The 12,124-nt window shown below is 52.1% G+C and overlaps 1 protein-coding gene across 1 annotated transcript; it reads right to left on the bottom strand.

The window, feature by feature from the left end:
* Positions 1–721: 721 nt before the first annotated feature.
* Positions 722–9,781, bottom strand: USH1G (Usher syndrome 1G (autosomal recessive)). The gene is made up of 2 exons (XM_009583304.1): positions 9,618–9,781; positions 722–1,967 (listed from the first exon to the last, which is right to left on the bottom strand). The coding sequence occupies exons 1-2, from the start codon at positions 9,779–9,781 to the stop codon at positions 722–724; spliced, it is 1,410 nt and encodes a 469-aa protein (XP_009581599.1).
* Positions 9,782–12,124: the final 2,343 nt, after the last annotated feature.

Genomic DNA, 12,124 nt, shown 5'->3' with positions numbered 1-12,124 from the left:
GGGAAAGAGAAAAATCTATCAGCACCCTGGGGATCCAAGACTGAGCTATATAGAAAGCCTGTAAAACCAGCAAGAATCACACAGATATTTGAAGGCTGGGAAGCCCGAACAACACAGTGCATTGGGGTGTCCACAGATGTGACAGTGGGGAGACCCACACTGATGCCTTCCCTTCACCTCTATGGCAGGCATGCGGTCTTTCGAACCAAATCAACCAAACCCTGGAAACACCATAAAATAGCAACAACTCCAACCCAGATATGCAATCTTCAAAGGTCTGAGTAAGATCTCAAGCATTTGGGGAAGGATTCCCAACGCCACTGGGCACTGCTGTCAGCCTGCTCCCACCGGGAATTGCGGTTGATTTCCTAACGCCTTCAAAAGGTGAAGAGTCAAGACAAGCCTGAGTGTGGTTGAAAATCCCAGCTACAGGGACTCAGAAGAATCAGACCACAGCGCAGTCTGCATTCATATAGGTTATGAAACAAAACAAAGGCTTCACGTCCTGCCCAGCCACATTAGGGCTATTGAGTAATGAATTAACATTATTGCCACCTCTCTGAACTCTCATCGTTTCCACACAGGCAGGAATTTGCCCACACACAGAAGCACTGAGGTTACCTGGACTCCTACTCTTCCAAATGGGTTGAAAACAAGACCTTACATTATCCACATCTCCACCTGCTGAAGGTTTTAATCGCTCAGAGGCCCCATCTTCTACTTACAGTTCAGTGTCTACAATGACATGTGGCTTCTCTAGAGTTTGCCGTCTCCTCTGGATGGCATCCACAATCTTTTTCCTGGGGCCCAATGGGATATTGATGCTCTTCAGGTCATTGTCTGAACATAGCATGAGGGCCTCCAAGTCAATCTTTTCCTTCTTCAAGATGGAGATGAACTCAAACATGTGCAGGGAAGCCAGAAAAGTTTCCAAGGGGCTGGTGTCTGGTTCATCGTCATCATCTAAGCCCAGCTCCACCTCGTCCCAGGGTAGCTCCTCTGCGTTCCTCTCCTGCAGGCTGTTGGCACTGCCAATGCTATCGTTGAGACTTGGCGAGCGCTGCAGGCGGCTCCGCAGTTTGACACCTACCCCATCTGTGTCATCTTCACCCAGCGTGCCAGCGTCCTCCCGGCCAATCCCAAAAAGCCCGCTGCTGACATAGTTGCGCCGGAACACCATGGTGCCCAGCCCGGGGCGGTTGAACAAGGAGTCGTGGCCAGAGTCGGTGCTGACTTCTGAGTGGGCCGAGTCCATGTGCAAGCCGGGGTCACTTATGGCACGGGAGACAGTGTCTTCATCCGTGAGGAACATGTCTCTGATATTACGCCGAGTCCACTCCTTGGGACTGGCGTATGTGCCCTGCTTCACAAACATAACGTCATTCCCCAGCTGCAGACCAGACAGAGACCGCATGCTTTTCCTCCCATCCTCGTAGATCTTGAACGTCCCATCCACCTGCTTCTTCTTCTCTAGCTTCTTTTGTATTTTCGTCTTTCCCTTGGCTGTGCCATGGATGGTGGCTTGTGAGTATGGCAGGGAAGTCACCATAGACATGTGTTGGAACTTCTTGCTTAAGGTGCTACTCGAATAGCTGGAGAAGCTCATGGTATCCGAATTATCTGACATCTCCTTTCTGTACCGTTTCTCCATCCTTTCGTGGTGCTTCTTCTGCAGCTTTACGCAGTTCTTAATCCTCCGCTCCGCGTCCCGAAAGGCCTTGTCCTTCAGTTTGCTCACCAGCTTGGGGTTGAGGCTGCTCTGCTTGGCAGCAATAGAGTCCAGGTATCGCACACACTCCATGTGCCCCTTCATGGCTGCCATGTCCAGCGGGGTGTGGTAGTCATTGTCCAGGCACCAGATGTTGGCCCCAAAAGAGATGAGGAAGGAAAGGCAGTTCAGGTGGCCGTTGGCTGCTGCCAGGTGGAGAGGGGTGTTCCCCCAGATGTCACATTTGTCTGGATCGCCCCTAGACAGCAAGAAAACCAACAAGTTAGCACACAGGCATGGCTGGCAGACTCTACTGAGATAGTCTCAGTTGTACAGGGGCAAATCAGCACCATGAACTGTTGCCTCCTCAAAATATGAAGCTACATGCCTCCAGACGCAACAGCTTGATTTTAAAGGGGTCTTCTGGAGGGGTGTACCACTGACATGGAATCACATGCCTGACTCGCAAGTTTCTGATTATTCCCGTGACTTGAATTTAGCTCTCAGGAGACAATGTTCCTGCATCAAACTGAGTTTTGGAGGGGCTCAAGCCAGTTTCTGAATAGCCCAGAACTGAGATATGGAGCTGATTCTAGCTCAGCTTGTTATGAAATTTCAAATCTCAAGCATCCTATTAAATGCTAGTCAGATTCAATCTTCAAATCTTGGCTTCAATCAGATTCCATGGAGAGACATCCCAGAATACCTCTCCGTTCACCACATCCTGTGTGGGACACTACGTGTTCCCACCATGATGAAATGGCCATCCTCAGCATTGGTTCTGAAACCCACCAGCTGCTGCACCTTCCCACCCTCCTTCATTGGTGCCTGGGGGAATTTGGGGCACAAGAGGGCACCTAGTCAGTAGAGAATAAGAGTGAAGTTGCTGGCATTGGCCTTAGGGTTGGGTTTTGTGGGGGTTTTTGCTGTACCACGCTTGGTTTCAATTGCATGACTTGAAGCACATTGGTATTAGCACATCCTGAGAATCCAGTTTCAGTGAAAGTGGAGATTAGGTTTCTGCACTCCTCAAGAGCTGGACACTCAACTAATGCCATTAGCATCTCTTCTCACACTGTGCCGGACCCTACCGCAGCAAGCTGCTGACGGGGCACAACCGCTTGCCCACATCTCCTGCCTCCCGTGACGGGATGGACACAAACCTAGGACTGAAGGGAATTCTGTCCTCCTGACATTCCTCTGTATTTATGATCTGCTGAAACAAGAGATAGTTCACACCCCTGCTGGCAACAGCCTTCACTCAAGCGCGTGTGCTAATGATATGCAGCCAGCAGCAGTATCTGTCAACAAGGTGCTCTCCCTTCATGCACATGGATAAGGCAAAGCCTTTTATTAAGGCTGTGCAGCTCCACCACCCTCAAGAACAACTCCCCATGGGCAGGAGGGCTCTGGCGGAGTTCTGGCTCAGCACAGCTCGCTCCTGCCCGTTTCCACACCAACCTTTCAATGAACTCTAGAGGAACTGAGCACTGTCTCTCTGCCATGAGGGCCCCAGCTCCAAGCCTTGGTGACACTAGGAGTCTGGAAGGCGAATGCACACTTGAGACTTTCAACCCACGTTACTTTACTCCTTGATGCTTTAGGACCTTCAGTTCCTGCTTTAGGACCTGTGTTGACAAGAGCTGGGAGCAGCAGAGCCCTGAACCGTCTCCCAAATCCTACATGCTCTGTGCTTGTCTCACTTGAAAGAGTCTGAAAACTACTTCAGAGAAAGAGCTCAGAGATCACAGGAGCTGAGGGACTGCTTTCCCCTGCCAGCTTTGCATCTTCATCACTAGCGCCCATGCACAAGACCCAGTAACAGCCTCATCCAGCACACTCACCCTCCCACACTGCAGGCAGGCTCCCTGCTGCCCACTCTGGACACTGCTGTTCAAGGAACAGCAGAGCCAGAGCAGAGCCACCCGGCTGATGTGATGTCTAGTTTGCAATCCACAGGCTTTGCCGATGTCTCAGCTATGTAATACTGAAGGGAAATGATTCTGCAAAAGGCAGAAGCAATAAAGATGACGTCCAGAGGTTAAACTGGAGATTATTCAGACCTAGAGCATGAACTTCCCAGCTGTATTCCCCAAGAGCCGCTATGAGGTCCTCTCAGCTTTCCCCTTGTGGGAGCATCAGCAGTTGCTCTCCACTACACATGTGTTTTCACAAAACTTGTAGAAACTTAGTAACTACAACCTTGAGCCTGCTGGCAAATTCAGCAAGAGTTAGTCAAAAGGCTCAAAACTGTGTAACGACCAAAAAGACCCGCAAAAACTGCAGGACTTCTGTATCCAGAGCCTTTAACATCTCCCATAGAAGCACAGAAAGGCTTCACAGATGGGTGCTAGGGAGGAGAAGGGCAGGAGATCACAGGATTGAGGAGCCATGAAGCCAGCAGAAGGAGAGGAGGAAGGTGCCGGTACTCTGGCAATGCCAAGTTTCCAGGAGTGCTAACTCCCCAGCCCTCGTCTCTACCCTCGTAGTGACATGTCCAGGCTGGGAAATTCATGGTGAGGATAAATATTTGATGAATTGCAAGAGAGGAGTAAATTATTGATGGAGCTGGATTAACGAGCCAGTGAAACTGGAACTGCCGGTGCTGGCGGTGGGACTCCAATGTGTGAAGACTTGTTCGTTTGTTTACGTGTGCTCTGAAGGGCACATGTGTGCCTGACATGTGCGGGCAGATGAGCCAGGGCACTATGAGGGTCCCAACATGTATGTGGACTCATGATTTGGGCAGTGATTTAGCAGCCGATTCACCAGAAACAATCTTGCTCCCCAAGCCCAATGTATGGATGCTCGATCCATAAAGTATATCTCAGAGCCCATTCTCATGTCTGTCTGGTTCGGTGGCAAAATCCAAAGCCAGGGAGGTCTTGGGGGCTTCATATTTGAAGGTCTACTTTCCTCATGCTTTTTACCACCTCAGAGAGTAAGTGCATCAAAACCAGCTTTCCCTGGACATTTCCACTGTCTAGAAAACAAGAGTATTAGAGCAAAATTAGATCTCTAGGTCCCTAGAGATGCCCTATAAATGTCTGCCATAGGCACTAAAAATGCATCAGAAGGAAAGAAGAATGGCGACTTGCAAAGTAGAAGTGTTTGATCCAGCACAGATAATAAACATGAGGCCCTCCCTCTGGCAGGTGTCTGTCCGAGCAAAACTTCACCTCCAGGGCGCTGCACACGAGGAGATGCTGACTGCAGGGTCCACTAAGTGGGAACATATTTTAATAACAGGTGTGGAGTGCAGCACTTCTCAACTTCAAAGCGTTTTTGACTGCTGAGTCAACTCCTGTAATAATAATTATTAAAAACGCTGTTAATTGAGCCCCTTAGGTGGACGTGTGCATCTCCTGAGTCACTGCGTTTGCACCGTGACACGCACATTCACTCCCTTCCTGCTGGTTTTTCCCCTCCACTTCTCCCATAGGATCTCAATTAGCCTGGGAATTCAGCGGCACTTACATATATCCTTCCCTGGCTGCACGTGTGAAGTTCCTCTGATAGCAATGTGCTGGCTCACCCCCTGGCTCATGGGTGTGCGTGAAGGATCAGGCCCTCAGACTGGGAGCTGGCTGGGTGCCGAGTATCTCTGGCTCCCATAAAACATTTTTGGACATAGGAAGAGGAAAAAATCATTTATGGCTTGAGGAAAAAAACCCACCAGCTTCAGGGCAATGACCCAAGCAAACGTAGAAATGAGTAGAAAAGATGAGTTTTTGGACCCAGAGCAGAGCCTTGGGTCCTGTATCCCAAGCTTTGTCCAAGTGGTGGTAGATCAAGGATTCCGCTTTTCTCCAAGTTCAGATCCCCAAAAATCCAGCACAAATGCTGTAGGTGAGGTTCATCTCAGGGCTCTCTGCCTCTTGTACCAGCAAAAAGCTAGGCTAGCAGTTATTGTTACTGGTGATTATTAATGCTGGCTGTACTGTGATAGTGCCTAGGGGCACATCTACCAGCTCAGGACTTCACCATGCCCAGATCTCACGCTGACTCCAAGCAGCCCGCTCAGGTGCCAGAAGCGACGAAGCTGCGACAGTGCTCCACCCTGCTCCTTCACCTTCCTGGCAGGTCATCACCTAGGGGAAGGTCCTCATCAACATGGTCACACTGCTTCTGGCACCCACATGGCCATTAGCCCTGTGGCATGCAGAGGATGCACATCACCTTCATGTGTCTTGCTGCAACCTCCACTGCAACCCTGCCCCAGCCAGGGTGATGTGACTCCCTCAAGCAGCCTGGCTGATGTCAGGAGCCATCTTGTCCCCTCCAACCCACTGCTGAGCCACTCGCACCCCTTTGCCATTAACATCCAAAGCATCAGAGACCCCCATTTTTGTGAGAAGGGAAACTGAGGCACGCCTCTGCAAAGAAACACCGGGTGACAAAACGGACCGCGGATTTCTCTAGCAGAAAGACACATCCTCAGCTCTCCTGTGGTCCACTCCAAGGCAAGAAAGTCCTGGCCGTTCCCATGGTTAACTGGAGCTGGACTGATGCCCGCCACTGCCACAGCAGTTCATAACGAACCACGCTGAAGAATTACTGCCTCTGAAAAGCTGCAATACTAAATGCCAGTTAGCCTGCCTTTTCCCAGCCATCATGTTAATTGAGTTTGCTTCCCTCGCTGGAGCCCAGCCAGGAAGAAGAAAAAAGCTTTTTATGTTGCAAACAAGAAGGATGAGCCACTGCTGATCCCTCTGTCACAAACCCTCTTACCATCCCCATGCAAAGGTGGCACAGAGGCACAGACATATCACGGGCTGTTACGGACAGAGCAGTAAGCCTACTTCGTTACCCCTTCTGTGTGAATTGAGACGACGAACTTTCCTCAAGGATCCCCCAAGGGATTTATTATACTTTCTTTTGCCCCTGCCATTTCAGCCCTACACCACAATCTGCTGAATACACAGGCGTATGAATGAGGCTCCTTCACTGATGACAGAGCCTAGATAATCCCAAGTGTCCATCAGTCTGGCCTGCAATGGGGCACAACGATCAGAGCCGTGATTTTTGCCCCAGCAGCCCCCCTCCCTTGCCACGCTGCTCGGCACAGCCCTGCTTTCTCAGGGTGCCTCTGGCTGCCCTCACTAGGACATGTTGTAACAGCCTGGTCCCAGCACTCAATCTCCTGGCTTGTCTGGGCACCAGTACTACTGCCCACGCTGGCAAGGAGGTTTCAGTGTTTCTTGCCACCCCAAGACTCCCCCATCACCCCTTGTGCCTTGGAATCCCCCTGCAATGCAGTTGGAGGCTAACCAGCCTCCTCAGACCCCAAAGCTGCCTCCCGCCCCATCCCTGCACAGAGCCAACCCAGCCCCGAAGCCTCCACTCCCCCAGGCACTGCTCCATGCCATGGTCCCACACTCTCCTGCCTCGCAGTGCAGGGCTCTCCATGCCAAAGGAGGAATATTTTGACAGCAGAGGCCAGAGAGAAATGCCCTGACATTTTGGGACACTCAGGGGTCCTCCCTCTTGCCTCCCAATTGTTATAGCGCAGGTGTAATAGTAACATATCCAACACAGAATTAAGTTTTATCTCTGAACAAAACGTAAATACCATTGCACATCATCCTAAACACTAGCAGAAAATTACAGGGTCTGCCCATGGGCTGTCCTGGGTCCTGCATGATTGCCCCTCTCTGTCACCCCTGTCCCCAGGCTGGGGCTTTCCTGCCTCTTGCAGACCCAAAGCCAGCTCCAGGGAGCAGAGGCGTGCCTGCCTCCACACTGAGCTGAGCGGCAGGGCAAGGAGGCTTCGCTGATCTCTGCGTGGTCCTGGGCAAGGATCTGACACAAGGAGATGAATGCATGGATGTAAATGCATCCTGCAGCCCCACAAACACACACTTTGCTCCACCATCCATCACGTAAAGGGCACTGGGCTTTTGCCAGGCTATTTTCCCTGTCAGGAACAAATGTACATCAGACTGTTAATTAAACAGCAGCCAAGCTGCACTCATGATTGAGCCCACGAGGACCTTTTAATCCAATATGGATTTATAAAAGGAGTCCCTCCATGGAAAAGCAGCCCTTGGGCTTTGTAGAGAGGCAGAAACTGCTGGCTTGGATGCGTGTATCGGCAGGGCAGACAGCGGTGCTGTGGGGTGTCCTGCGATGGAGGCGGGCAATATAAGGAGACATAATGATATAGAGAGATATAAAGTTAGTCTGAAAGGCCCATGCCGTGGATGAACGCCCCATGGCATGGGCCTTCCAGACTGACTTTTTGGCCATCAAAGGGTCTTTGGAACAGTATCTAACTTCGGGGTCTCATAACCAGAGCTCCTGCCCTTGTCTCTCTGGCCCTGGGTGGCAACTCCCCTCCCGGTAGGAGCTCAGAGCAGGTTTCTGCTGCGCAGTCTCTCCTGGGAGGTACACAGTAAGTCACACAGCCCCTACCCAGGGAAGCATCACAGGGCTCTCAGCCCAGGAGCATCTCGGGAATGCACCACTCAGAGCAATGTCTTGCTCTCTCCTCTCCGGACTCTGAAATCATCTTTTCCTGAGCGCACTCCTATTGCGCAAGGCACTCAAGGACTTTTCAAAGTGACTGTGTACTCAGCCTTTCTGACCCCAGGATCTGAAAAGAAAATGTTTTACAATGGAAGGACAGCAATGTGTGTAGGAGCTCTGCCTGTAAGTACTGCTGGCCGGAGCCAGGGGAGCCGCCTGAAAGTTTTGCATAGGCAGACCCATATCAGGAAATGCTGGGAGCCCAGGAACAGGCACAGTGGAGACTCGGCTGATGGGGTACAAGAGCTGCAAACGCAGCGTAGGGTGGATGCAGAAAATCCCTGACAGCCCATATGAGCCCCGACGCAATGTGGAGCAGCAAAGCCCTTCCAAGGAGGCACAATGTACATCCAGGCTGCCGACCCCAGCACTATTCTTCAATATTAGAAAGAAATAAATCAAAATCAGCAGCACCACCAATCTTTCAGCACAAGGCAAAGGCCACCCCACCTTGGATGCCTTTAGATGAGGTGCTCAGAAAAGCAACTGGAGCGGGAAGGAAGCACTGGGACTTGCTCCTTTGGGAGGTTAGTAAGAACAGGAGAGCCATGTACTGCTCAGGAAGGAACTAGGTACGGCAGCTCTTGCCTTAGTTCAGACCTTCTCGTACGGTTCCCCCAACACCAAGATGTAGAGCCCCCTAGCCTGACAAGACCCCTCAATCCCACTCCCTCTCTCCACCACATCCATGCTTATGGAGCCAGAGACCCTCAGATTTGGCAGCCCAGGGTGAGGGACCAAGAGATACACCAGCATCAAGCAGTGCCCACAGGGGAGACTGGGCTTAAAGAAACCTGCTTTTGGGGAACCTGCTCCTGAGTTTCCTGGGCTCCAAGTGCACGACAGGCTGCCTAGGGGTCACATATTCAGACTTCACTTTGGGTAAAACAGAGAAGTGTCACCTACTGCCAGCTGGCACTGCACCCACTCCCTATGCGAGCATTTCTTGGGACAGAAGGAGCAGTTATTTTCCCTGCCCCCTCATTTAAAAGGCCTTTTTTCATGGCAGTGACCCAATGTGCTACACTTCAGCTCTGCCTGTCTTTACAGGACCTGGCTGCAAAAGTACTTGCAGTGGTGCACCCAGCCCCAACGGGGGAGCTGCAAGTGGGGTTTGGGGCAGGAGCAAGGTCACAGGCTGGTTATAGGGTCAGAGGAGCTGGGAAAACCAGAACGGTTATCAGGAGCATTGGATTAGACTCAAAGCACCACAAGGAGAGAAAAACAACAGAGGGGAGGATGGGGGTGGTTGTTATGGACAGAAGCCATCATTTTGTGGGGCACCTGCACCTATGCTGACCTGTGAGCAGGGAAGGGGGAAAGATGGGCTCCGAGCTACTCTGTCCCCCAGGACCAGCACCGTGCATTCGCCAACACTCACCCTCTGCTGACAATGAGGCGCAGGGCATCCAGGTTGCCGTGGTAGGCGGCCCATAGGGTCGGGGTCATGCCATCCTCATCCGGTGAGTTCAGGTCCTTCTTGGTGGCTTCCTTCAGGAGGTCCAGGTAGCCGTCCCGGGCTGCTCGGTGGTACTGGTCGTTCATGGTGTGGAGTGGTGCCTGGGCAAGTGCATGGGTGCCCAGGGAGGCTCAGAGGATGGGCATGGATGTGGGGAAGGGGGAGCTGCCAGGAGGGCCCAGCTCGCCTCGCACAGCACTGCCGTACCAGGACACCTGAGAAGTCCTGGCTGGGGAGGCAGGAGCTTCTCCAAGCCCAACCAGCTATGCTCTCCAGCGCTTCCTCTGGGTCCTAAGCACCCTCCGGCCCTGACAACTCCTCGCAACAAACCTTTCACGCACCAGCTCCATGGCACATTAAAAGCTCCAATTAAGCAGCCTCGCTGCGTTGGGCTCAGCCAAGCGCTGTGGAAACAGGGTCACGCAGTGAGAGCTCACCAGGGTCTACATGTCCCCTAAGCAGAGCAGGCTGCCAGAAAGGCTAAGGGGCCATATCCTGCCTGATACCCCTGCCTGCCCCTTGCTGTAGCCACCCCATCTTGAGTGAGGACCAGCAGACCCCAGGGCAGAGCCGCAGGAGGAAGCATGGATTGATGAAGCGCGAGCCCTGCTGCCTCCGCTCGCAGCCCCATCAGAGCGGGGCGGCAGCAGGGACCTGCAGGGATGCTCCTGCTCTGTGCAGAGACAGCCAAGAGCAGTTTGGTGACTTCCCCGATTTCACAGCAACACCAGGGGTGTTCACAGCTCAGCTTTTCCTGGTTAAAAAAAAAGAAGAAATATATAAATATTCCTAGTGTCACTAGGAAGATAACAGCAGACCCAGTCACCATCCCTGTGCCCCCACTACCCTGCCTGTTCCCCCAGGACTCTGCTTTCTAGGGAATCACACAACAAACCGCACAATGGGAATCTGTGATAACCCAAATCTGTCCTAACTCACACAGGCTGGAAAAATTCCTTTCCTCACCCCCTCTCTCTCTTTAGAGACCAAAAAATCCCCAAAACCAAACCCGCTCCTGTCTGTGGCTCAGTACTTCTACTGATGTGCACGAGGGGCAGTGTCTGGCCTCCATTGTCTTTTACGCTGACAGAATTTCTGGCTGCGATGAGCCCTGTGGGGAGCCGGATGGCCCCAGGCAATGCCTCCAGCACAGGATTCCCAGACCCCGAGCACCCTCTGCTGTCAGGAAAGCCGAACCTGGATGTTGACCAAAGCACGTGCCTGTCACGGCATATTGCGCCCAACAGTGAATCGTATCCCTTGGGACACGCTGTCACAGAGGAGGAATTTCCCGTTCCTTGCTTGTGTGTTTTGCCTTTCGTGTCCTGGCTCTGGGGATGGAGATCTCTAGGGCTGGACCCCGAGGTCTAAGGGTCCTACCTCTAGGGCTGCTACCATGGCCCTGGGACAGCGCAGCCACAAGGCAGACAGGTTTTGGAGAGGGCAAAGGCAGACCCAGCAGATGGGCGAGAAAGGGGGAAAAGAGTGGAAAAACGGGGAAAGACTAAAAGACAGCAGTAGAGAGGGCTGGAAAGTAATGAGCAGAGAGGAGGAAAAACAGGGAGAAACACAGCTTATTTTTGTAAGCAAGAAAATGCCCCAAGACAGCAGGGTGGCCTTAAAGCAGTCCCAGGTGCACCCACACAAGCTGCAGTGATTAACCCCTGGGTGACCGACACGGAGTGACTGCTGCCCAGGGACACCTGTAAGCGTGTGTTTGCCACCAGGGGGAGGGTCCACTCCCCACACGGTTTGCTCATATCAGCAGACTTGGACTCACCCGCTCAGCCTCCCTGGGTGAGTCCTGATGGGATGTACTGTATATTGAGGTATTTGGCACTGGGATCCTTCAAGGTGAAAAGCAGCATAGTAACGTCTGCAATTCATTACTGAGGTTATTTAATGATTCTTGTATTATTACTAATTAAGATTGTTATGCTGTACAGTGGCTCCCGGGGGGAACTAGGAGCATTGCTCAAGGTAGTAAATGCTCTTTCCTCTGTTGTTGGCTGTTAAGGAAAAAGAGGGAGGATAAATCAGTGTATTTAGCCCAGGGGAACTCTGAACCTCTGGCCTCTGCAAAACATCACCATTACCAGCTCAGATTTACCACACGGGGGTCTTTTCCCCTGGGAAAGGCTACAGACTGAGAAAAGATCAACCGCTCACCCCAAAGAAGAACGCCTAAGGATCAGCAGAGGCCAGGCAAGGCAGATCCAGTACTACTTGTGGCAGCCGGCTGGTGGCAGCGTGGGAAAGACACATGAAGGTCTCCCCGCACTGCGGAGTAGATCCTCAGCTCTCCTTCACCATCCCATGTAGTTCAGTTTGATGCTGTCCCTGTAGTGCTGCAAGAAGGAGCACAGTGGTGAGCAGGCAGGAATGGGACTGAGAAATTCTAGCATTCTACTAGAGAAGCTGGCGGCTCT

This window comes from Fulmarus glacialis, unplaced genomic scaffold (genome assembly GCF_000690835.1).
Source record: "Fulmarus glacialis isolate BGI_N327 unplaced genomic scaffold, ASM69083v1 scaffold22158, whole genome shotgun sequence".
NCBI classification, from domain to species: domain Eukaryota; kingdom Metazoa; phylum Chordata; class Aves; order Procellariiformes; family Procellariidae; genus Fulmarus; species Fulmarus glacialis.
This window is presented reverse-complemented; position numbering and strand designations above follow the sequence as displayed.